Source organism: Dendrobates tinctorius, unplaced genomic scaffold (genome assembly GCF_039654945.1).
Source record: "Dendrobates tinctorius isolate UK_male_01 unplaced genomic scaffold, ASM3965494v1 ptg000006l, whole genome shotgun sequence".
NCBI lineage: Eukaryota > Metazoa > Chordata > Amphibia > Anura > Dendrobatidae > Dendrobates > Dendrobates tinctorius.
Genome location: NW_027361674.1, coordinates 93603 through 121505, shown reverse-complemented (window position 1 = coordinate 121505; position 27903 = coordinate 93603). Strand labels below are relative to the sequence as shown.

General features: G+C 45.4%; 1 protein-coding gene across 1 annotated transcript in view; it reads left to right on the top strand.

Annotated features, from left to right (window-relative positions):
• LOC141084830 (bromodomain adjacent to zinc finger domain protein 1A-like) overlaps positions 1 to 27903 on the top strand; it is a 161576-nt gene that overhangs the window by 43085 nt on the left and 90588 nt on the right. The window contains exons 4-5 of the mRNA XM_073569807.1: positions 19589 to 19690; positions 22909 to 22996. Of these exons, the coding sequence (XP_073425908.1) occupies positions 19589 to 19690; positions 22909 to 22996 (190 nt within the window). The remainder of the gene's footprint in view (positions 1 to 19588; positions 19691 to 22908; positions 22997 to 27903) is intronic.

Sequence of the window (27903 nt, the reverse complement as noted above, 5' to 3'; positions counted from 1 at the left end):
TAACTCATGAATATACAAAAACATACAAAAAATATATATATGTTGCGGCTATCAAGAGAAACTTATTAACTATCAACTACATAGATGCTATAATATTGGTTAATAAGTAAAGTAAGATTACTGGGCCACAGGCCACACATCAATTTGATATACGCAACACATGAAACATGTAACGTGATGGGGATGGGGGGAAGGGAAGGGGAAGTGGAGGGAAGCAGGACCGAGGGGGGGGGGGGGGGGGAGAAAAAATCTTCATCTGTGACAAAAGGATGAGAGCCAGGAACTTCCATATTGCTCCAATCCGGACCAAAGGAAAGATTCTAAAAACAACTGAAACACAAAAACATATTAAAATCACTAAAATCAAAGAACTGCTACACAATGTATAACCATACACTGCTCTAAACAGAGTGGTGATCACAAAAATGGAACATGTGATAAATTCTCATTTAATCCCAAGGGATGCACCGTGTCCAGTTTCCATATCCATCGTGTCTCTTTCTGGGCCAATCATTGAGACACTCTCCCACCCCGAATCCCCACCTCAATCATGTCAATTCCCTTCACCTTTAGACCACTACCATCACAACCATGATGGATTTTAAAGTGTCTAGGTAGGGTTTTCAATATATTTAGATCATCTTCCTTCCCTGCAGCTTGTATGCATAGCACGTGCTCCCTGATCCTCACTTTTAATTGTCGAGTGGTCAACCCTACATAAATCAAGGAGCAGGGGCAAGTGGCATAATATATAACATTGCGAGAGGTGCAAGTAATGGATTGCCTGATCTTAAATTCCTTACGGCCAGAGGAATCTACAAAAGTATCCCCCTTGACCATATTGATGCACGCCACACAATGGCCGCAGGCCTTACTTCCACCCCTATCTTTTGGGGCATAATCATCCAAAAATGTCCTGGGTGGTTCCCCTATATAGTGGCTGCGCACCATGTGGTCACCTAAATTTTTAGCTCTCCTAAAGGTGATTTGCGGTTTGTTCGAGATGATCTTAGCAAGGATGGGGTCCATTTTCAATATGGCCCAAGAGTTATTCAGAATCCCACGCATCTGTTCTGATCTTGCATTAAAGTTGGTGATGAATCTCACCATGTCTGATTTCCCATTTATATCCTTGGTTTTATACAAGAGGGAATCCCCATCACTATGCTTGGCACGAAGATATGCTCTTTTTACTGAGCGATTGCTGTATCCCCTTTCCACAAAACGATTTCTCAGATCAGAGGCCTAGGATTCAAATTCCTCTATTGTTGAGCAGATACGTCGAATACGTAAAAACTGGCCGACTGGTACAGATCGCACCATGTGTGCTGGATGGGAGGAAGTTGCATGTAGGAATGCATTTGTAGATGTCGGTTTACGAAATACAGATGTTTGAATCAAACCTTCTTTTCCCCTCATTAGAGAGACATCTAAAAATTCAGCCCTATCTCCATCAATTGCGGCGGTAAGATGAATGTTCCGGTCATTATCATTAAGTACTTCTATGAAGTCTTCCAATGATATGGCATCACCTTGCCAGATAACCAGAATGTCGTCTATGTAGCGCGTCCACAAGAGGACGCGCTCCATAGACGACAGATGGTCTGACATAAGGAGGTCCCTTTCCCACAGCCCCAGGAACAGGTTAGCATAGGAGGGCGCATAGGCCGCTCCCATGGCTGTACCCTGGAGCTGCAGGAAAAGGACCCCCTAAAAACAAAGAAGCTATGCGTGAGAGCAAATTCCAAAACCTCTAGGATAAGAGCCTTTAATCCCAAAGGGAGATCAGACGTGGACAGAGAATTCCGTGGCTCGTAGGCCATCACAGTGGCGGATGCTTGTGTACAACGATTCCACGTCCATAGTGACCAAAAGGGTATCCCTATCCAAGAAGAGACCATCCGTCTTACGCAGCAGTTGGTTGGTGTCCTTTAGGTATGAGGGCATAGTCTCAACCAACGGCTGCAAAAGTGAATCCAGCCATTTATTGACACACTCCAGATAGCTCCCCCGCCCTGAAACTATGGGCCTACTTGGTGGCGTTATCCAGATGGGTGGGTATGGGTTCTGAGTTGATTTTGTATGACTTGGAATGTAAGAGGTATAAAAACCCCTCGAAAGAAAATTAAGGTGTTCTCACAAATTAGACACTATCGCCCTCACATTGTGGCTCTGGTTGAGACGCACCTGACCAATGGTTTATACATGCTTTCCACACTAGCTATTCAAGGGGAGTTTCACTATTAAATCTTAAAGATGTGCGGTGGGAAACCAGGGAGACCCGGAAAGACCCTGAGAGACGATTTGTGTTTGTACATGCGCTGATTGATTCTCAGAAATATGTTATTCTTTGTATTTATAATTCCCCCCCCCGGGCAATATGTCAATTATCCAAAAGGGAGATTTGGGAGATATGGGAGATTTTAATTTGGTCATGAACAGTCATCTTGATAAGTTGAGATTAGATGGAGTACAGAGTGGCCCCCCCCCCCCCCCCCCCCTGGCTACGTCCCAACTGTCACAGTTCATGGCGGGTAGTGGGTGGTTGGATCTTTGGAGAATGCGCCATCCTGAAATGAGGGAGTATACTTGCCATTCCTCCACTAAACGCTCTGTCTCGCATAGACTACATTTTTGGATCCAGCAGTCTGGCGGCGTGGGTGGATGATATTAAACGTGGAAGTAGTGGGATTTCGGATCATAGCCCAGTTGTTCTTAAACTTAAATACGGGCCATCGACCAGTAGGATAACATGGAAGTTGAACCCTTTTTGGCTGAAGTTGATGACATCGCCTGATAGAAGGATAAATCAGTTACATTGCTTCGTCTCGTCCCACCCTGAACCCCAAAATATTAATGTATTTTGGGATGCTCTTAAAGCCTATTTAAGGGGTTGTTTATCCTCTGCGATGTCTTACATTAAACGGGTGACATCGGAGGAGGATGGCGAGATGGAGCGACGTCTGAAAGATGCGGAAGCAGCCTATATACTTGATCAAACTAACAGTAATAGGGTAGAATGGCTGACTGCTCAAAGGTTATATACTCAATATATTGACACCAAAACGAAACGTAAATTATTTTTTGCCCGGCAATCTTATTTTGAGATGGGGAATCGGGCAAGCAAATTTTTGGCTTACTTAGTACGACAGCATAATGCAACTAACACAATTCTACAGATTTGTGATTCGGATGGTACCTTGGTTTCCTCAACTGAGGAGATACTGAAGTGCTTTTCTGACTATTATGGTTCATTATACAATTCTAAGACTGATGTGGATGGCCCGGGGTGTCTAAATTATTTGTCAGATGTGGAGTTTCCTACGCTGAGTCCTTCCCAACAGGCCTTTATGGATGCTGAGTTTACTCTGGAGGAGGTAGAGGATGCCATAAAAGATATGGCCTCAGCGAAAGCCCCTGGACCGGATGGATTTCCTGTTGCATTATATAGGAAATACCGCGAGATACTGGCGCCCCTTTTGTTAATGGTGTTTCGTGGGATTTGGGAGGGGGGATGCATGCCGGAATCCTTTTATGAGGCCAATATAATAGTTCTAAAAAAGGAGGGGAAAGGACCCTTTAGACTGTGCATCCTATAGACCCCTATCACTAGTAAATGTGGATTATAAGATTTTTACAAAAATTTTGGCCAAGAGTGTGAACTCAGTCATATTAGATCTCATACTCTGACCAAACTGGCTTTATGCCTGGTAAGAGCACCTCTATTATCAGACGAGTCCAGTCAGTGGTCCAATATAGCTCTCTGGTACCAGATAATGAATGGGTATTGGCATCGCTGGATGCGGCCAAGGCCTTTGACTCTCTTGAATGGCCTTTTCTCCGTGCATGCTTGCAGAGATATGGATTTGGTGATAGATTCCAAAAATGAGTCAGTGTTTTATACATGAAGCCTAAGGCCCGGGTCATCGTGAATAACTCCATATCTGAGTCATTTTCACTGCATAGGGGAACTCGCCAGGGGTGTCCCCTTTCCCCGGCCCTTTTTGCTCTTGCTATTGAGTCACTGGCAATTCATATAAGATCTTCCCCTAGTATTGTTGGTATAGAAATAGCAGGTCGGACAGACGCCATAGGCTTGTATGCTGATGATATGGTGATATTTATGGACAAAGCGGAGGAAACTCTGACAGGAGTCATCACTACCATAAATAAATTCAGTAAATATTCTGGCCTATATATAAATTGGGAGAAGTCTGCTTTGATGCCTCTTTCCCACACTCCAGTGCCAAGACTTGAGACTCTCTCCTTACTGCCCATTGTAACCAATTTTAAATATCTGGGTGTCTATATTTCTCAAGGCAGTAAATTTGATCTGCAGCTTAATATACAACCATTGCTGGAGACTATCAAGGGTAAATTCGCGATCTGGGGTAAACTTCCACTGCCTGTAGCCGGCCGTATTAATTTAATTAAAATATTACTCCCCAAGCTTAGTTACTCCCTTCAACATAGTGCGGTAGTGGTGCCCAAATCCTTTTTCGCTAATCTGAATTCCCAGATCACATCCTTTATATGGGGAAAAACTAGGCTTAAACTTAAGCTAGCCACTTTACAGAGACCCAAGAGGGGGGGCACCGTTACCTGATTTCTTCCTGTATTATTTGGCTGGACAGGCCATAGCCATAATTACATGGATGCCTGGAGTTCATCTCCCTAATTCTGAAAGTCATCTACTTCATGCTGCACAGATTAGTTGCCCACTGGGTTTTTTGGAAATGAGGAAAATAAATGTCTCAAGACTGTTACCCCTGCTTTGTCTGGCACGATCAATATGGAGACAGATTAAAAGGGTTGTAGGATTTGGGGATATTATAGCTGAAATGCCCCTATGGAATAATGGCTACCTCCCGGTACTACTTGAACATCCATCCACCGAGTTTTGGGTTCAGTATAGTGTCTCTACGATAGGTGATCTTTATGACCATGGAGCTTTGATGTCCTTTGAACAATTACAACTTAATCGTAGTGTCCCGAGATCTCAGTTCTTTCGCTATTTACAACTAAGGTCAGCTCTTCAATCGCACAGAAGATGTATAGGTATAAATAATGCCATTTTGTCTCTACCCTTGATTGGGATCCTTAAATCACAGGGTCCTCAAGGTCTCATCTCTTTGTATACATATGTTGTCAGTAGGGACAGAATGTACTTTAGATTCCGTTAAGAAGAAATGGGAAAGGCTCATCCCAGATACACAGGGAGAGGAGTGGGAAGAAATCCTGGAGTCACCAATCTGGGTATCTCCGTCTGCCAATAACAGGATGATACAGTTATATATTATTAATCAATCATATTTGACGCCATCTCGACTCTTAAGATGGGCTGATACCAGTCATCGCAATGTTTGAGATGTAACTCAATAGATGCAGACTTTATCCATATGATCTGGTGCTGTCCTGGTGTGGCATAATATTGGAGGGAGGTGACCTCATTATTGACATCTTTGGTGCAAATTCCTGTCCCCCTTGAGCCACTGATCTGTCTATTTGGAATATGGGATGAGGAGACATGGGGTCACCATGTTGGGATTTTTCTACGGGAGACGCTGTTTATGGCACGAAAGGTACTAGCATTACGGTGGATGGGAAATTCACCTCCTTCTCTTGGGTCCTGGATCACTTTGATAAATTCGATTATCCCATATGAACCTACGCTGTATCAAAACAGAGGGTGCCCGGGTAAATTCGAAAAGATTTGTGAGAGGTTGAACTCCTCTCACCTCACTTTGCAGAGTAGAGATGTCGTATAGTAAACAGCTCATTATATGGAAGTAGGCTGCGGTATAGTTTCTTTGTAGACGTAGGTACGATTTAGAAGTTAGGCAGGTTTCATCATTGGAATACTAACACGAAGCTATTGTGATTTAATTGGTATTATGTTTTGCTTTATTTATAAACAACTGACGCACATATTATGCTTCACATTTTCATGTCATCTGAGCATATGTATGTTTTTGTATCAAGCTTAACATCATATACTAAATGTGTGTATTGAATAACTGCTTACGGTTTAATAAACGAATTAAAAAAAAAAAATTTGTCCTGAGTAAGCTGATACCTGATATGTGGGGGGACCACTGTTTCGGCGAATGGCAGCGCTCAGAAGGGAAGGAACGCCGTTTGACTTTTTCAGTGCAAAATTGGCTGGAATTCAGATCGGACGCCATGTCACGTTTTGGAGAGCCCCTGATGTAGCTAAACAGTGGAAACCCCCCACAAGTGACCCCATTTTGGAAACTAGACCCTCTAAGGAACTTATCTAGATATGTGGTGAGAACTTTGAACCCACAAGGGCTTCACAGAAGTTTATAACGTACAGCGGTAGAATTAAAATATCATATTTTTTCTACAAAAATTATCTTTTCTCCCTCAATTCTTATTTTTCCAAGGATAACAGGACCCTAAAAGTTATTGTGCAATTTGTCCTGAGTACGCAGATACCCCATATGTGGGTGTAAACGACTATTTGGGCGCATGGCAGAGCTCGGAAGGGAAGCAGCGCCATTTGACGTTTTTGGCTGGAATGGAGATCGGACACCATGTCTCGTTTGGAAAACCCCTGATGTACCAAAACAGTGGAAACCCTCCACAAATGACACCATTTTGGAAACTACTAGACCCCCCAAGGAACTTATCTAGATGTGTGGTGAGCACTTTGAACCCCCGCAGTGCTTCACAGAAGTTTATAATGCCTGGGTGTGAAAATAAAAAAATACTATTTTTTCCACAACCATGATCTTTTAGTCCCCAATTTTTTTTATTTTCCCAAGGATACCAGGAGAAATTGGACCCCAAAAGTTGTTGTCCAATTTGTCCTGAGTACGCTGACACCTCATATGTGGGAGAAACTACTGTATGGGCACACGTCGGGGCTCGGAAGGGAACTAGTGACGTTTTGGAATGCAGACTTTGATGGAATGGTCTGCGGGTGTCATGTGCGTTTAGAGAGCCTCTGATTTGCCTAAACTATTGAAACTCCCCACAAGTGACCCCATTTTGGAAACTAGACCCCCCCCCCCCCCCCCATGGAACTTATTTAGATGTGTGGTGAGCACTTTGAAACCCCAAGTGCTTCACAGAAGTTTATAACGCCCGGGCGTGAAAATAAAAAAAATATATATATAAAACACTGTTTGGGTGCATGGCAGAGCTTGGAAGGGAAGGAGCACCATTTGACTTTTTCAATGCAGAATTGGCTGGAATGTTGCGTTTGGAGAGCACCTGATGTGCCCAAACAGTGGAGACCCCCCAATTCTAACTCCAGCCCTAGCCCAAATGGGAAAATGGAAATAAATTTTATTATTTTTCCCTAACTAAGGGGGTGATAGCGGGGGGTTGATTTACTATTTATGGCGGTTTTTATGTTTGGCAGCTGTCACACGCTAAAAGACGCTTTTTATTGTAAAAATAGTTTTTGCATCACCACATGTTGAGAGCTATAATTTTTCCATATTTTGATCCACCGAGTCATGTGAGGTCTTATTTTTTGCGGGACGAGTTGACTTTTTTATTGGTACCATTTTTGGGCATGTGACATCTCTTGATCACTTTTTAATCCGATTTTTGGGACGCAGAATGAACAAAAACCAGCGTTTCATGAATTTCTTTTGGGGGGGTGCGTTTACACCGTTCCGCGTGCGGTAAAATTGATAAGGCGGTTTTATTCTTCAGGTCAGTACGGTTACGGGGATACCTCATTTGTCTTTTTTTTATGTTTTGGCGCTTTTATGCAGTGAAAACAATTTTATATAAAAAATTTATTTTTGCATCGCTTTATTCTGTGAGCTATAACTTTTTTTTTTTTTTTCGCTGATGATGTTGTATGGCGGCTCGTTTGTTGCGGAACAAGATGACGTTTTCAGCGGTACCATGGATATTTATATGCGTCTTTTTGATCGCGCGTTATTGCACTTTTTGTTTGGCGGTTTGATAATAAATGATTATTTTTTGCTTCGTTTTTTATTTTTTAAGGGGTTTACTAAAGGGGTTAACTAATGGGACAGTTTTATAGGGCGAGTCGTTAGGGAGGCGGCGATACCAAATATGTGTACTTTTATTGTGTTTTTTTTATTTTAACTTCCAAGAAATGAATTTATTAGGGAATATTTTTTTTTTATTTAGTGATTAAATTATTTTTACTTTTTTATTTTTTTTTTTTTTTAACTTTATTACATTGTCCCGGGGGGGGACATCACTGTCAAGTGACAGATCGCTGTGACAGATCAGCGATCTGTCACAGGCATAGAAGCAGACTTCCTCATGCCTGCGCTTTGCAGGCACTGAGGAAGCTAGCCTCCCTGCAGGCCCCCGAAGGTTCCTGTCGCCATCTTGGATCCGTGGTCCTGCAGGGAAGGAGCCCCCCGCAGCAGCGCTGCACATTGTGCTGATGTGGGGGACTCGGGGAAGCACGGAGGGAGCCCCCTCCCTGCCGATGCTTCCCTTTAACCCCCGGTACACCGCGATCGTGTTTGATCACGGTGTGCAAGGGGCTAACGTGTCGGGGGCAGTCCGTGACCGCCTCTGACATAGTGTCAGGTGTCAGCTGTGATAATCAGTGATAATCTGTGAGCACCGCTGATTGCTGTGACATACTATCCCGTCCCTGGGAATTAAGTCCCAGGGCACATGGACTGAATAGTATGTCACATGGCAGAAAGGGGTTGAAGAAAATTTTTGACATGTCATTAGGTTTGATAGGTGGGGGTGTAAGTGCTGAGACCCCATCAGTTTCTAATAAAAGGACTGAAGTGTTCAGCGCGATTTTTAGCATTTGACTGAAGATGGGCTCCCAGACGTTATTTAAATTCCTTCTTTTTTAGTGATCAGGTGAGTCTTTGTTTTTAGACCACCACTGATCTGTACTTTTGCAGCTGAGTCCAGGGCCGTCCCGGGCTAAAGAGTCTGTTTGCCACTTTAATACATAAGGTAGCATAGATACGGCAGATAAATATAGGTATAGTACAAAGCCAAATATTTCACTCCTTACATTATGAGTGAAAACTATTGTAAATTCTACAATAGCTCAGAAACTGGACAGTATACACAGCATAATGGGCACCACATAGTACTCCATACAGAATAAGGCCCATATATTGCTCCATACAGTATATGATGGGCCCCATAGATTGCTCTAAACATTAACAAAAAAAAATACTCGCCACTCTTCACGGCCGCTGCACATCTCTGGTCCTCATCGTCGCCATCTTACGGCTCCGCTGCACTGTGACTGTTCAGAGCAGAGGGCGCACTAGTCACGTCATCACTCCCTCTGACTGGAAATGTTAAGAAGCCGCAGCAGAGGAATGGGGAGAGGTAAGAATTGCAAGTGCCGTGGTCCTGAGCAAGGTGGGTGCCCACTGGCTGACACTGGGCTGCCATAGCGCACCAATGACTCCCCCCACCTGTTTTGATCTCCCCACACCAACAACAGGAGTGAACATTTAGTGTCGCCTTCATGTACCCCCTTCTAAGCCAGGCTTATTTCGGCTGGACCAACAGCCCTGTTCCATCCTAAGGGAGTTATCCCCTAGGATTTCCAGAGGCACTTATGGCGTCCGTGCGGCCCCCACTGCATCACCACCGACACAGCGACGATGGAAGGAGGCAGACAGTCCCTCTCCACCTGGCGGACAACGGGATGGTGGATGGAGGGTTCTCTGCACCTTCCACATTGCAGCAACACTTAAGCCCAGTCATCCACGGCGGCTCCATTCTGGGACGCGCACCGCTGGTAAGAGAATCCAGGTCGGTGGTGGGCCCCTGCAGCTTATTCTCAGTACGTGCGCCTGTCATACGTGGGAGCGAAAAATGGGCGTTGTGAGGAGCAGCTTCGGTGTCTGGGCAGATTTATGTGCACAGGGTATCTGCGCCCTACATGTGGTGCGCACTCCAAGAACAGCCCCCAGCATAAACATGACTCACAAATGTCTGTGGGATTCTTTCTCAGAGCTCCATTCACCCGCTGCTGTGCCCTCTCCTCTGATTGTGTCTGGCTGCAGTGCGTTCCCCCGTGGCATCCCCCTCCCATGGGTAACGCTCCTGCCGGCCGCAGAAGTTTAAGCCCTGGCTTGGGCCTATTCACTGAGCAATCCCAAGGCTCAGACAACCGGATGACGCTGAGCCCGAAGCCCCGCCCCCCCGAACTGGTGCTTCTCATTCACTGCGAGACTTTCACACGCAACTCCCGGGGGCCATCTTTATCCACCTGGCCGGCTCTCGGCTGGCGTAGTGCAAATGACAACCCAGTGGGGATCTTAGAGACACAGCGAACCGGCAGCACTCTTGGGCATCAGGACCTAGGTAAGAGACCTGACCCTACAGCAGCCCATATTGGCCTTTCCCTGCAGTTACTTTGGGCTCCACTCCCTATTGGAGGAAATTGGCAGTAGAAGAAGCCAGCTTACTGTGGTGCATTGTCTCTCCCGATAACATCTAAAAAGGGGTAACAAGGTACATACGTTGTATTCCATTTCATGTACTACCTGCCAGTCTTTGTTGCCTCGGGGATGTAGTATCCCGCTTTGCAGGGATGGTGATCCCGAATGCGCTCAGGAGTCATCCTCTGCTACCGAACCAATTGTACCTAGCACCCCTGAGCGGGCTTCATCGCTGTTGCAGTCCATGACACCACTGATCAAATTGATACAGTCCCTCTTCTATTGACCGGGGCCTTCGCCAGCCTGTCTCGGAGGATTCCTCCATCTCAGATTTCAGAAGGGTGACGGATCCCTTAAGGGCTCCAGTCTTCCCAAGCCTACAACAGGCGGGAACGCGGAGTGTCATCTCCACGTACCCCTTCCAGCATCATTGGTTTGTTGTGGGCATGCCGTCTTATTCCAGGTCACCAATCCCTTTAGACCATCAACTGATGGGAACGTAGAGTGTCTCCTCCACGTACCCACCTATGCAACCATGCTCATGCCGCCCTTTTTCTCTGCGCTGGACCAACAGCCCTTACACTTCCTTGACCAGTTAACCCCCTTGGATGTCCAGAGGCATTTACCATGTCTGTGCAGCCCCCTTTTCATCGCCACGACTGTCTCCCCTGTTCTGACTCGGGAGTGGGCGGATGGAAGGCTAGGACATAGTTCGCCGGCATAGAGAGCGACAGGACATGCGCTTCACAAGTCAGAAGCTTATAGAGGTAAGATACCCTTTCCACTGATTGCGGAAGGAATGAGAAGAATCCCCTCTGGTTGATCCTCCTGATTCCCGCTTGGCCTCAACATCCCCTCGGTCCTTACCAGATGGTTCCCCACTTAAAGACCCCACAGATCGACATAGAACCCGACCCGGACCGGTTTTTTTTTTTTTTTGTTTTTTTCCCCTGGCTTTGGGCAAACCCCCCCCCCCCCCTTTTTTTTTTTTTTTTTTTTTTTCTTTTTCTCTCCGCTGTGTGGGTATCTAAAACTTGGGCTGACACCCTGAGCAGGACCGTACAGAACACTGACCTTCCAGGGCAGCAGAACTAGCTACTCAGAGATCATTGGCCAGGGAATATTTCTTGTATACGTCCCTGCACTCTGCTCTGTGCCACAACTACCATCACCATCCGACGGACACTGTGACTCAGAGATGGCGAACAGGCACTGCTTCCAAAAAGTCCTTGACATCTCTGCCCTTCCAGGCTGGGCGCTTATTCGGCGAGGGGGGGGCGTCGACTAGGCGTCCTTTTCGTCAACAGGAACGTTTCCGGTCCTTTCGTAGGCGGACATCTATTCCTATGTCATATCTGGCTCTCCGTCCTTCACGTTCGTCCCTGAAGACAGAAGGACGGAGTAGTATGTCCCATCCTGGATCTGAATTTACTCAGCAAGTTTGTCAGGATCCTTCAGAAGGGAGCTCCTCCGTTCTGTCATCATTTCAACGTAGAAGAGGGAGTCCCTAGCATCCATCGACACTGGATGCTTAACTTCATATTTCGATCTTTCCAACTCACCTAAGGTTCCTGCGTCTCGCCGTCCGAGAGGAACATTTCCAGTTTAAGGCTTCGGCCTCGCCACCAATCCCAGGGTGTTCACAAGGGTCATGGCGGTTGTCATGTCCATTCTGCACGCTCAGGGTGGGGTTGTCCTGTCATACCTAGACGTCCTCCTGATCAAGGGGCAGTCTTTCCAAGCCTGTGTGGAGGAGTCAGTATCTCTTTAGACACATTTTCTCGCCTGGGCTGGCTGATAAACTTAAATCTTTCCCGGTCCTGGCTCAGCAGGTATCCCTTTTAGGAATGATCCTGCACACTTCCTGAGGGTTGGTAATTTTCCCTCATGACATTGTCATAGCCCTTCAACAGGGGACTCGGGCACTTTGTCGCCCTTTTCCTTACTATTGGCTGGGACAGGAATCCATTATCTTTCAACCATCTATGCGGTTTGTCTCCAATCACAGCCAAGGGGTTGCTGGTCACATTGGGAGTCGCCCCTTTTGATCAATGGCTTGGAGATCCGGGCGATTCAGTTGTCCCTGCGGTGGTTCCATCAGCCCCTGGTGGGCCGCCCCATCCGAATATAGTTGGACAACTTCACGGCTGTGGCGTATATCAATCATCAGGGAACCATCCCCAGCAGTGTGACAAGGCGGGAGTTGGAACACATCCTCCGCTGGGTCAAGATGGCACACTCAGTCCTCTCAGTGGATCACATCCCGAAAGTGAAAAACTGGGTGGCAGATGTCCTCAGCCATCAGGGTCTTTCCTCTGGAGAGTGGTCACTTCATCCGGAGGTATTCAATCAGATTTGTCATCGCTGGAGTACTCCAGATGTGAACCTGAGGGGCATCAAGACTAAACGCAAAGTACCCGGGCTCATAGCCGGTCCCGGGACCCAAAGTTCTTCGGGGTGGATACATTTTCTGTCCATGGCATCAGATTTGTCTTCCGTAACATCCGATGGTCGTCGGAAAGACCAAGGCGGTAGGGATTCCAACGATCCTTGTCTCTTCGGACTGGCCTCGCCGGGTGTGGTACGCGGAGTCGGCTCAGCTAGTAATCAACGTTCCCTGGCGGCTACTGGATCAACCTGATTCTCCCAGGGCCCGATTTGCCTGCAGGGCGCTATGCTTAACATGCTAACTATGTTACAAAGGCCATCCACTTCAGCCGTTGAATTTTGGGTCCTAACCCAAGTGGGGTTCTCCTGGGAGGTGATTTCTTCTGTTTTGCTCTCAGAAACCTGCATCGGAGCGCATTTATCACCACACCTGGAAAGCGTTTAACTCATGGTGCAGGGATCGACGCTGTTTTCCCCCTGCCTTCTCCGTTCCGACCTTTTCTTTTTTTTTTTTTTTTTGCAGTTCCTTCATACTGAGCTGGTCTCAGGCCTAGTGCTTAGTTCACTCAAGGAACAGATCTCTACCTTATTGGTTTTGCTTCAGCGCCGGTTTGTTTCTAAGCTACAGGTGTAGACTTTTTTTAGGGGGCCTCCCGCGTGGTGACCCCCTACAGGTGGCCGTTGGCCGGGGGCCCTATTTTTTTGTCCTGGGCGTTCCGCAGGAGACTCCGTTTGAGCCACTGCAGGACGTCTGACTCTTCTTTCCCGGAAGGTCGGCGCCCTGGGTGCGGTAACTTCGATCAGGTGGATATCGAAGCTAGTTGCTCTTTCTGTTGAGTTCATTTTCTCATTTTTCACCAGAACAGGGTGGTTCTCCAACCATCCCTGTCCTTTTTATCCAGGGTGGTCTCTTCCTTTCTCCTTAACGAGGACATTCTCCTGCGCTCGTTTTGCCTGGCACCAATACGCCGTTTTGAGGGCTCTCCACACTCTCGATGTCATGAGGGCTCTCAGAAGATACATCTCCCGAACGGAGTTCTTCTGCAAGACGGACGCCTTATTTGTTCCTTCCTGAGGGTCACAGGAATAGACTAGCCGTGTCAAATCCACAATAGCCAAGTGGATATGCTCGGCTATTCCGGAGTCTTACCGTGTTAGAGGCAAGCCTATTCCAGTGGTATTAGGGCACACTCCAATCGTTCAGGGGATGTTTCCTGGACCATTCGACTCCAGGCGTCGGCGATCCAGTCTGCACATCCTCTCGAAGCACTACAACATTCACACTTGACAGATGCGAGTCTGTGAAGATGGATCTTTCAGACGACGGTAACGCATCTCTAGGCAGTTGGTGCGTGAGGTTGTCTGTCATGTCTGTTTCCTACTCAGGGACTGCTCTGGGACATCCCAGAATCCTGTGTCGCCCAATGAGGCAAAAGCGAAACAAGGATTTTTGTGGACCCACTGTAAAATCCTTTTCTCTGAGCCACTCATTGGGGGACACGGCACCCACCCTATTGGCCTGAGGCTTGAGTATGGTCTTTGGTTTGATGTTTTATCCTTTCATACGACGTTGTGATCTCCTACTGCTTTGTCACTTAACTGTTTCGGCTGGAGCCAGTGTGTGGGTGTATACTGCAGAGGAGGAACTAAATTTTTGGGTTTTTCTTAGTGTCAGCCTCCTATTGGCAGCAGCATTACACCTATGGTCCTGTGTCCCCCCAATGAGTGGCTCGGAGAAAAGTATTTTACTGTGAGTAAACAAAAATCCCTGTTTTATCAGAACGAGATTTTCACTACAGGACTAGGTGTCTCGTGTCTCCTAGTCAACTCCTCTGTGTAACCCCACAACTGAATAATCAGTATGGGTGGGGTTATACACAGCTCAGCATTTGAGCTCTGCTAGATCAAGAAGAAAACGGATTTTATCACAACTGCTGCACCCAGTAAACTGTAATCATGCTGCTGTCAGATTACATGACAAAACTCAGTGATAAATCCTCTCTAAGGCAATGCCTCCAGTATTATAAGTCCCTATAAATGATCAAATAGTAAATGGTACGCCTAACTAATAACATAATAAATATATATATTCTCTTTCTCTCCTACAAAACAGGAGTACTACACCAATAGTAAAATATTAAATGTTTATTTCCTTACAAGATTATATAAAAAATGCAGATAAAAACCTTCTACGGCACTCATTTAAGTAGTCAAGATCAAAAACTAAACTGTATATCATAAAATGTTTTAACACCAAATTTCATACCTATAATCATAACACTAAGTGTAAAAAACACATGTGTAGTCAGGCAACTCTATATTGAAATAACACCTACCAAAAAATCTACCGAGTTCAAAATGCCCAAAAATTGTAAACTCTAACGAGAAAACACACAAAGCAAGTGTTTATGTGCAAAAGTACAAACAATTTTATTGAATAAAATACATATAGTCACAAATTCAATGAGCATATATAAGGTGGAAACAACAAACCGCTCGACACAATGTGCACAGGGTTGTAAATAGTTAAACATCTAGAGCTGGGTATAGCTTGGAGTAAGCTATTGGTAATAATAAAGTGCTTATGCATACACTTGCTCATACCTCAGATTAAGGATCAAAATGAACATACTTAAGTGTGTGAGCAAACGGGATAATATTCCCTATTGCAGTGCTGCCAGCAACTCACATGTAAATTAACCTATAAAGCACCTCTATACCACACAATCTGCATCATCCCGAAGGAGATATACAGAAAAAAGCTCTTAAGGATCAAATCTCTTACCCATGTGGACAGGTCAAGCGGTACTGGCAAACCCCGACGCGTTTCGCCCAGAGGCTTCCTCGGGGGGCTGTGTGGCCACTGTTGTGGGCCAAGGCCCTCTTATACTGGCAATCATTAAAATCATCTGTATCCGGTATGTGCGGTCATTAGAATGCGACATGCGCGGTCAATACAGGACCGCCACGTCACTTCCGGTAATGGGCGCGCGTCCTAGTGCCTGTGTTGCTATGGCCACATTGACGCGCGCGGCCATCGTGACGACGCATGCGCGGGCAGCGCAGAATCCCTGCCGCGTCACTTCCGGTCATCCCGGAACCCGGCATCCGTCAACACGCCCATGTAAACATGGACGCACAGACGCACGCCGATCCCGTCAGGATACCTTCCACGGCGCGGCAGGTGCGTGCACAGCGCATGCCCCTCTCAAGATGACCTCACATGAAGTTTGTTACAAATGCGTCCATATATACCACATATACCAAAACCACCTCACTGAGGGAGATAATATAAACACAGGGGGAGTTTGTTACACAGTATAATGCCAGAACGACAACCTAAGCACAGATCTAGGTCACAACAAATAATAATAATAAGACAAAAAAATATATACAAATGAAGTATACCAAAATTAATGTATTTAACCAAAAAAGGAAAATATAAAGAAATTTTATATAAATAAAAGAGAGAAATTAAATAACAAAATTTTTTTTTTAATAAATTAGACACAAAATATATAAACATAAATAAAAATAAGTACATATATAAATATGCTGTGACACTAAACACATGCATCTTTCATTGTTATAATCATGGACAATGTATGAGTCCTTTCAATTCTAGGATGGTTATTAAGGCAGTTCCTCCTCCTCAAAATCCAGATAATGCCAGAAGAAGGGTCTTCAAAGAAACCAGAATGATATTACAAATATATACCAACTGTTGAAAATTTAAAAACAAAAATTAATATTAAAACCCACAAAAATTGAAATTAAAAGAAAACAAGAGAAAGCACAAAGAATTAAAGAAATGGTGAGAACGACAGTTTCTCATTGAGACCTTTAGGAGTCATTGTGCCTAAGGTCACAATCCAACGGCACTCCAACTGTGCTAGGGTACGTTTGAGATTACCCCCTCTGATACCACAATGGTCCCGGTCAATCCCCCTAACACACAATCCAGATGGATCCGAATTGTGGTGTAACCGAAAGTGTCTGGAGATTGTCTTCAAGCCAGGGACATCCGTAGCCTCCCGTGCTGCCCGGATGTCCCTGACATGTTCACGAGTCCTAACCCGCAGATCACGGGACGTCAAACCTACATAAATCAAATTGCACGGGCAGGTTGCATAATACACGACATACCGTGAGCTGCAGGAAATGTATGTGAGAATACGAAATTCCCTACCACCATCGGAAGCCATGAAAGAGGAAGTCCTTAAGATATTGCTAAAAGCCCGACACGAGCCACAAGGATAACATCCCCATCGCTGTTGTTGCACCCCGAATAGGTTAGGGGTAGTCGCCACGTAGTGACTTTTAACTAGTAAATCCTTAAGGTTTTTCCCCCTTCTAGCAGTCATCAGGGGGTGTTCAGGTAAAATCTTACCTAAAACAGGGTCCGTTTTGAGGACTGACCAGTGTTTCTGGAGAATCTGGCGCATATCAGTCCACTGATTATTGAAAGTTGTAATAAATCTGTGGTTGATCTTTACCCATATTGCGCACAGAACCACAAAGAAGTTCACTACGTGGAGTACCCCGGGCACGACACAAACCCCTCTTGATGCACCTATTACTGTATCCACGCTCACAGAACCTGGAAGTTAGGTCACGAGACTGACCCTCAAAGGCTGCATCCGTCGAACACACACGTTTCATGCGTAGAAACTGCCCAGTAGGTATTGCTCGTATGGTCGAGGGGGTATGGGCAGAAGTCGCATGCAGCAAAGCATTTACTGCAGTATCCTTGCGAAAAACATCAGTTTGAATCCTGCCCACCCCATCGACCATAATCTTGATATCCAAAAAGTCTATCATTTTGGCATCAATCTTATACGTCAATTTGATGTTAATTGTGTTCTGATTGAGTTCCCGGATGAAGCCCAGAAGGCCAGCCTCCGACCCTTGCCAAATCATAAAAACATCATCAATGAACCGGTACCAACACTGCGCATGGGAAGCGGCCCGAGCGCAGTCACCGAAAACCTCCCTTTCCCAATACCCCAAGAAGAGGTTTGCGTATGACGGCGCACAGGCCGCACCCATCGCAGTGCCCCGTTGTTGCAAATAGTACCGGTCCTTGAAGGTAAAATAATTGTGTGTTAAAACAAATTCCAATAGTTCCAGGATCAGTGAGCGCAGAGCGGGTTCATAATTACTCATGCCCAGAAAATACTCCACTGCCAACAGGCCGTCTGGGTGTCGAATGCTGGTATAAAGTGATTCGACATCAACAGTGGCTAAAAGCATGTCTGGGTCCATACATAAACCGTCAATCTTCCTCAGGACGTCCGTAGTGTCTCTGTATATCTCCTTCGGGATGATGCAGATTGTGTGGTATAGAGGTGCTTTATAGGTTAATTTACATGTGAGTTGCTGGCAGCACTGCAATAGGGAATATTATGCCGTTTGCTCGCACACTTAAGTATGTTCATTTTGATCCTTAATCTGAGGTATGAGCAAGTGTATGCATAAGCACTTTATTATTACCAATAGCTTACTCCAAGCTATACCCAGCTCTAGATGTTTAACTATTTGCACCCTGTGCACATTGTGTCGAGCGGTTTGTTGTTTCCACCTTATATATGCTCATTGAATTTGTGACTATATGTATTTTATTCAATAAAATTGTTTGTACTTTTGCACATAAACACTTGCTTTGTGTGTTTTCTCGTTAGAGTTTACAATTTTTGGGCATTTTGAACTCGGTAGATTTTTTGGTAGGTGTTATATCATAAAATGTGTACATATATACATAACCTTAAAGGAACCCACACATTGGTGGTTATAACCTAATGGTATTCGAATATAAGAACGTGCATATATTTGCATATCAACATCCATTAGGTACAAGTATGATGTGTGATGAATATAATGGGTATAAGGACAAACTTGAGACACTGAGCAAGATATTGTAGAGCATAATGCACATAACATTAGATCATGTCTGTTTGGCAGCCGCAGGTGATTGGGACTGGAAGAAGCGGCCATGTTGGCTGCACTAGTCTGTTGCTGTAATTGGCATAAAAGTGTGTGTGTGCTGGGGCTCAATGGTTAGTACTGTTACTTTGCAGCGTTGGGGTCCTGTGTTCAGATCCCTCCAAGGACCACATCTGTAATGAGTTTGTATGTCCCCCAGTGTTTGCATCGGTTTCCTCTAGATTCTCCAGTTTCCTCCCACTTTTCAATGATATACTAATAGGGAATTTAGGTTCTGAGCCCCAATGGGCACAGCAATGATGTCTGTAATGCGCTATATAAGATACTCATAATAAAATGCGGTTTCTCCTTAACTTCTATTAAAAACTATAGGAACTAGGAAAACATGGCCACACCACTCCATTTTCATCACTCTTAAACAAGTGTATAGGAGTTAAAAAGAATTAAAAAAAAAAAAAAAAAAATGTACTGCAGTGTGCTTGGCTGTTTCAGAGATGGCAATACCCCTTTAAAGTAACATTTAAGTGTATAAAAAAGCCACAATACACAACTGACACGTTTCAGCTAGAAGCCTTAATCACAGTATGATGAAGACTTTTAGCTGAAACTCGTCGGTTACATATTGTGGACTTTCATGGAGACCAGTTCTTTTTTTTTTTTTTTTTTTTCTTCACTACTGTAATAAAGGTTTTTTCACTTTCAATTGAATTTGTTTTCGATGGAGAACAACCCTCTTTCTTTTCTATGCTGAAATAATGAAGTTCTTAAAACTTTGAAATGCATTATTACCGCGTCATGCATACGTTATGGGTGATCATAATGTACTAAACAATAATGGCTTCTTCTCTTCCCTTCCCATTCAGGCACAAAAAAGATCCAATTGACTCTACATTAATCAAATACAAGGTTAAACCCATTGAACAAGCAATGTATGAATCTGTAACTGTAAAGCAATGTCAACTCAGGTATGTATATATGTACACTGACTCTCGCTGACATGATCACTATGAATGACCTTACAGCATATAGTGTAGCTTCCCAAGGCTCATGTAAACCTCTGCTGACAGTCTGTGTGCAGGACTGGCACCTTGGTGGGTTACAAGTACCTAAAATAAACACACACCATATAGGACAACATCAGTGTAGAGGTGCCAAAGAGACTGATCCCCATGTGGTTGTCTCCAAAGTGCACCTAAAGGACACTCCTGACCATAATATTACCATCAAAAGAAATAGGAGTAAGAAGTTCAAAGGTATAAAAAGGTATAAATTTATTATCAAAATACAAATTACCATTAAATAAATGAAACAACAATTACACAGGTCAACGAAAAAAAATTTTTTTTCTGGTGTCCAAAATATTTTAATGAATTTGGGGTATTTTTGGGGTGCTGATTCTGAATATGTCATCAGTTTTGCCAGATTGGCTCAAGTTTTTGAGATTTTTGGTATCTTATTTATAGCACTTGTTGGTAAATGCGACGCATCATCTCATTAATTTCTTTGGATTAGTACTTGAACTGAGCAGTTCTCAATATAGTTTTGTGTTAATTAGTGTTCTAAAAGTTTGTTCATAGCTTGATTTTTGCACTAACTTTATGTTGTTGTCTGTTTTCCAGTGAAAAGCATGAACTCATCATGAAGAAGTTGTCTTAACGATCCAGACTCATTCTGTTACATTTGTGGTGAATATACACTGCCAAAACATAGAAGAAACATAACACACTTCGTAAAAAAAGTGTATTTTGCCTATTTTGGGGTTATGCTTGGGGACCAAGACAAGTTTTGGGCACCACACATAGTGTGCAAAGCATGTATCGAATTATTACGAAAATGGAGCAAAGGACAAAGAAAAAGCTTCAAATTTGGTGTTCCAATGGTGTGGAGAGAGCCAAAAAATCATCATGATGACTGTTATTTCTGTGCAGTGCAAGTGCAAGGATTCAATAAGCATAAGAAACGAAAATGGGAGTAACATGGAATCTGCAAGAAGGCCTGTCCCTCATTGTGAAGATGTGCCTGTACCTGTGTTTACCATAAATAACAGTCATCATGATGATTTTTTGGCTCTCTCCACACCATTGGAACACCAAATTTGAAGCTTTTTCTTTGTCCTTTGCTCCATTTTCGTAATAATTCGATACATGCTTTGCACACTATGTGTGGTGCCCAAAACTTGTCTTGGTCCCCAAGCATAACCCCAAAATAGGCAAAATACACTTTTTTTACGAAGTCTGTTATGTTTCTTCTATGTTTTGGCAGTGTGTATTCACCACAAATGTAACAGAATGAGTCTGGATCGTTAAGACAACTTCTTCTTGATGAGTTCATGCTTTTCACTGGAAAACAGACAACAACATAAAGTTAGTGCAAAAATCAAGCTATGAACAAACTTTTAGAACACTAATTAACACAAAACTATATTGAGAACTGCTCAGTTCAAGTACTAATCCAAAGAAATTAATGAGATGATGCGTCGCATTTACCAACAAGTGCTATAAATAAGATACCAAAAATCTCAAAAACTTGAGCCAATCTGGCAAAACTGATGACATATTCAGAATCAGCACCCCAAAAATACCCTAAATTCGATGAAATATCTTTGGCACCAAAAATGCTGTTGACCAGTGTTATCAGACTAGGATCAGGTAATGATGGCTGCAAATGCCATAACACTCAAAGATGTACATACATATAGGTAAAGTGCTTAGTGCCAATACACATATGGGGACTAAATAAAGTAGAGGTAAGTACATTCCAAAGATTCTTATAAGTCTGCACTAAATCATTGGAGCCTCTGTCCCCCAGTGCTACAAGTGCTTACCCATAATGTAAGGAGTCAGGACACGTGCCACGCCGCCACCAAATACCAGCAGACAATAGGGGTACAAATCTGGTAAACTCACATTAGGCTCTAAAGTTTGCTAAAGACTGTAGAAAGTTCAGTTACCAAGTTTAAAACACTTCCAAGTTCCTGAAGACCACTTTGGCCTCAACATCAATGTACACCCCTTTTTAATGGAGTTGTCCAGGTTTATCGCGAAAGTCTGCAGTCACTCTATGCAAATGCAGACATGGGAATTGCACACAGCATATGGTGTGAAGATTCCCCAGTACCTGTGTTGAGACTGAGCGGTCATGTGACCGCAAGTATGTGATATGCATACTCCCGGCCACATTCCGACTAGACATGGGCGGCCTCTCTGAGTACAAGTGAATTGAGCGACAACACGCACCTGTAGTCGGCACTTGACTCTGGAGTATGCATATCACATACTTTCAGGCACTTGACTGCTCAGTCTCAGCGCTAGTACTAGAGACTCCTCACAGTGCGTTATGTGAGAATTCCTAAGTTTGCAGTCACATAATGACTGCAGGCTTCCATGATAAATCCAGGACAGCCCCTTTAATGGGACTAAAAAGCAATATTTGCTTTAAAAAAAAAACCCTGCTGCTTTTCATATAATCAGTTATTTTTGTTCCTCTACAACCTCACCACATTTTCACTCTTGATAGTAATTACTTTTGCTGATGCTACTGACTTAGTTCTCTATCAAGTGGATATTATGTGGGGGGGATATTTTTAGTTTCCATAATACAGTTGCAATGACTGTTCTTTTCTGAGATTTTCCAATCAATGCTGTAATGTCCAGTTCTTTAACAGTGCAGGCGGTGTCCACATTGATATTGTATACCCCAAAAGCATCCATATTTCTAAGGCCCTGTTAACAATTAATTTGGAGTTTTATGTTCACGATATATATGCTGGAGTGCGAACAGTGAAAAGTGTCATTTTATAGCATCTTACTAAAATGGATTTGCTGTCAAACACATAGGCACATCTTATTTCTTTCCAGCCAAAACTGTTATTTGTATGCACTAATTGTGAAGTCTTCAGTTCACGCTTGACCCGTGCAAGACACCAGCAGCTCTGGATGCTCCTGTGGCCCAGGAATGTTAAGGGATGATTTGCACATCTTGCCCTTCTTACTGGTGGTAATTCACAACTGTGCTGCTGGTAATGGAAGGGGATTCCCTTTCCAATACCCGTAAGGTCAGATATACCGTAAAGTTGGTGGTCACGCTGCAAACTTGATCTTAGCTGCTTATCCCCTTGGATGTTATGGGATCACTGTCGCTACATGATGTATGTGATTTTTCTTTTCTGTATTTCTTCTTCTAGTCGGAAACCCTCTCTCTTTTCACACGAGAGACTGAAACACTTCTTGAAACTTCACTGTGAAATACAAAATGGAATGGTGAAGCCCAAGGTAATTTAAAAAAAAAAATAAATGTGTGTGTGTGTATACATATATGTATTCTCTCTCTCTCTCTCTCTCTCTCTCTCTCTCTATCTCCCAAAAGTATTGACACCTGCAATTCTGTCAGATAATACTCAGTTTCTTCCTGAAAATGATTGCAAACACAAATTTTTTTATTATTCTCTTCATTTAATTTGTCTTAAATGAAAAAAACACAAAAAGAATTGTTCTAAAGCCAAATTGGATATAATTCCACACCAAACATAAAAAAGAGGGTGGACAAAATTATTGGCACTGTTCGAAAAATCATGTGATGCTTCTCTAAGGCTGGTTTCACATTTGCGTTTAGGGCCGCAGCGTCGGCCTGCGCACGGCCGCCGCTAAGCCTCTCCTCCTCTGGTAGCTCCACCTCCAGGCGCATGACGCTGCATGCGTCCCCTATCTTTATCACTGAGGACGCAGGCCGTGCGCAGTATGCGTTTGGCGGTGCCTGCGTCCTTTTGACGGTGCGCCGACCAGCGCCAAACACAACCTGTTGCAATTTGGTTGCGCTCAGCGCACCGTCAAAAGGAATCAGGTGCCACCAAACGCATACTGCGCACGGCCTGCATCCTCAGTGATAAAGATAGGGGAAGCATGCAGCGTCATGCGCCCGGAGGCGGAGCTACCGGAGGAGGCGCGGCAGGGGGCGTGGCTTAGCGGCGGCCGTGCGCAGGCCGACGCTGCGGCCCTAAATGCAAATGTGAAACCGGCCTAATTTGTGTAATTAACAGCACCTGTAACTTACCTGTGCCACCTAACAGGTGTTGGCAATAACTAAATCACACTTGCAGCCAGTTGACATGGATTAAAGTTGACTCAACCTCTGTCCTGTGTCCTTGTGTGTACCACATTGGTCTTTCTTTTCTCCATGCTCAAAGAACTGTCTGAGGACTTGAGAAACCAAATTGTGAGGAAGCATGAGCAATCTCAAGGCTACAAGTCCATCTCCAAAGACCTGAATGTTCCTGTGTCTACCGTGCGCAGTGTCATCAAGAAGTTTAAAGCCCATGGCACTGTGGCTACCACCCTAGATGTGGACGGAAAAGAAAAATTGCCAAGAGATTTCAACGCAAGATTGTGCGGATGTTGGATAAAGAACCTCGACTAACATCCAAACAAGTTCAAGCTGCCCTGCAGTCCGAGGGTACAACAGTGTCAAACCGTACTATCCGTCAGCGTCTGAATGAAAAGGGACTCTATGGTAGGAACCCAGGAAGACCCCACTTCTTACCCCGAGACATAAAAAAGCCAGGCTGGAGTTGGCAAAACTTGCCTGAAAAAGCCTAAAACGTTTTGGAAGAATGTTCTCTGGTCAGATGAGACAAAAGTAGAGCTTTTTGGGCAAAGGCATCAACATAGTTTACAGGAGAAAAAAAAAGGCATTCAAAGAAAAAAAACACGGTCCCTACAGTCAAACATGGCGGAGGTTACCTGATGTTTTGTGGTTGCTTTGCTGCCTCTGGCACTGGCCTGCTTGACCGTGTGCATGGCATTATGAAGTCTGAAGACTACCAACAAATTTTGCAGCATTTTGTAGGGCCCAGTGTGAGAAAGCTGGGTCTCCCTCAGAGGTCATGGGTCTTCCAGCAGGACAATGACCCAAAACACACTTCAAAAAGCACTAGAAAATGGTTTGAGAGAAAGCACTGGAGACTTCTAAGGTGGCCAGCAATGAGTCCAGACCTGAATCCCATAGAACACCTGTGGAGAGATCTAAAAATGGCAGTTTGGAGAAGGCACCCTTCAAATATCAGGGACCTGGAGCAGTTTGCCAAAGAAGAATGGTCTAAAATTCCAGCAGAGCATTGTAAGAAACTCATTGATGGTTACCGGAAGCGGTTGGTTGCAGTTATTTTGGCTAAAGGTTGTGCAACCAAATATTAGGCTGAGGGTGCCAATACTTTTGTCTAGCCCATTTTTGGAGTTTTGTGTTAAATGATCAATGTTTTGCTTTACTCTGTCGCCTTATTGGGGGACACAGAACCGTGGGTGTTATGCTGCTGTCCACTAGGAGGCGACACTATGCATAATCTGAAAAAGATTAACTTTGGCTCCTCCTCTGCAGTATACACCCCTGGACGGCGTCGGCCTTCTCCAGTTTTTGCTTAGTGTCGCAAGGAGGCCGGTTGAGGTCGAGATGGCTCTTCCCCATGTCGCTCCTTCCCCAGTCCCTCGGGTACTAGTTCGAAGTCGAGGCCCCCCTCCTTCCCCAGTTCCTTGGGCTCTGGGTTGAGGTCGATGGTAGGACGAAGCCCCCTGACGGTGACAGCAGCACCCTCCCTAATCCCCCTCTGGGGGCATTAGGTTGAGACACCGCAGGTAGGGCCTGTACCAGGCACCATTCGGCCACTTACATGTCCAGGGACCCCAGCCCAGCTGCGGGCTCCTGTTTGGACCGGGGGAGGTGCAGGCAGGCATGGCACTTGTCAGAGACAGGGCTCCCAGCACCCCTGTCTCTGCGGCAGCACCAGCTGCATGGCGCCTAAAAGGGACCCCCCACAGGGACCAGGTGGCGCTCATGTCCCCACCGCTAGCCTACCGTTCAATCCGGGGGGGTCTGGTTGGAATCCGACCCTTCCCCGGACAACCGTGCCGTCCTGGAGCCCTTCTGGGCATGAGCTATCAAATTTAGGCCGCGGCTTCGGCCTAGCCGAAGTCGCCGCCTTATTCCCGCCCCCCGGCCCGTCCCCCGGATGACGAAAAATGACACTACAGTGTCATAGAAGGGGCGGATCGAGACAGGAAGGGCGCGCTTTTACATAGCTCCGCGTGCCCTTTTCAGCTCTCCGCCCCCTTCCCCCTCCACCTCAGAATCCGGTGGCCATCTTGCTGCACCTGAAGAAACTGAAGGCAGCACAGCAGTCTCTGGGGGGCACAAGACGTGGGATTTATCAGCGCTGGACCTAGGGGGAGCACCGGTGGGGTAAGATCACAGCTGTGTTCTTTGTACTCAGCTGTGAGTTCCTGTACCCTATAACGCTCCCCTACTCCTCCTTTCCTCTGCGTAGATACCCCTGTAGGGCCTCTGCGAATAGGTACTATGTCGGGCTCTCAGGCAAGACTGCTTTTACGCAGTCTGCACAGCCTGCAAGGCCACTCTCCCCAGCGGCAGCACTTACCCGCACTGCTGGGACTGTACCCAAAGAAAACGCTTCTGCGGCCGCTACTGCGCCGGAATGGGCGACTCAGATGTCGCAGTCTATGACAGGCTCTGCAGGGTCATGTCTCGGCTATGAACGTTACCCAGCAAAGGGACGTCCGGTATCAGGAACAGGCCGCTTACGACAGTTCGAGACGTAAGCGGACCCACAGGTCGCGTTCATCTGCGTCCTCACATAGCACTAGGTCGTCCCCCTCCAGGGAGAGGCACAGTGGCTACAGGTCACCGAGACCGTCCCCTGATAGAGAGAGAGACAATGTGGATCTCCACAACGATCCCAGACCACAGAACAGCCCTAGTTCGCCCGCTATGGAGCTCCTTAGCGCTGCTTAAGACTCAGAGGGCATATGTGACTCCAACTCGGATAACGAAACAAGGAATGCTCTGCTCCCTTGTCCCCCTAGCAATACTGCGCTAGTTGAGGATATAATCTCTTCCATCCTTCGGGTGCTAGACTTTTCTGATCCAACCCCTGAAGTACCAGAACACAAGATTTCATTTGAAAGTGTTCAGAAACCATCTGAGGTCTTTCCTGATCACCCGGAATTTCAAAAAATACTTTCTAAGCATTTTTCGTAGCCTGAGAAAAAATTCGCCAATCGCAAATACTTGAAAGCAAAGTACCCCTTCCCACAGAAGGACACTAAGGATTGGACAGATCCGCCTAAAGTGGATCCTCCAGTCTCTAGGCTGGCAGCACAAACGCTTCTCTCGCTGCTGGACAGCTCAACCCTCAAGGACACAGCAGACAGACAGGTAGAACGCATGGCTCTTTCAATCTTTGAGGCGGCAGGTGCCTCTTTGGCTCCTGCATTTGCTTCAGTTTGGGCAGCCAAGGCCATTATGGCATGGGCTGATCTATTACAACAGGGCCTCCAAGCTTCAAATCCTCAGCTGGCAGACCAGGCGGTGCAAATTGCAGTAGTGGCAGATTACATGGTCCATGCAGCGTTGGATTCCGCCAGAGGGGTAGCGGAAATAGCATCAAATCAAACGCCATCACAATCCGGCGTATTCTCTGGCTAAGAGAATGGAAGGCGGATGCGGCCTTAAAGTCCCTAACAAATCTCCCGTACTTCAGGGGCCGTCCTTTCGGTGAAAAGCTGGATACAATGATATCCAATGCTACCGGGGGTAAAAGTACTTCCCTCCCTCAGCTAAAACCAAAACGCACGTTTAAAAGACGTAATCAATCTCGTTTCCGATCCTTTCGGAATTCTTCAGGCTAGTCCGTCTCGCGCCCGGCACAAAATCATAACAGTTCCCCTCGCAGGGACAACACACGGGCGGCACAGAGGCCGGACAGAAACTGGCAGTCAAAGGCAAGCCAGGCAAAATCCAAGGGAGGGAAAGCTCAGACTTTTCATTCATCATTACTCATCCCCTCCGGAAAACACCCCACTGTAGGCGGACGACTGCTACTTTTTCAGCAGGTCTGGCTGCCTATTACAGAAGACAGGTGGGTCAAGGAAATAGTGTCTTCAGGATACTAGATCGAGTTACTACCAGCCCACCGCACAGGTTTTTATCGGTCGTCCATGACAGCACCACCTGAGAGGGGATCCGCCCTTCAGGAACAGGAAACCTACAGATACAAAAGGGCGGCACCTCTCCCACGCATCAGTTGGTTTCCTGTTCCTAGAGGATGGGACTTCCTTCAGATCGTCCATCATGGAGTCGCCGAGGGATTCCCAGGCTGGCTGACCGACCCAGG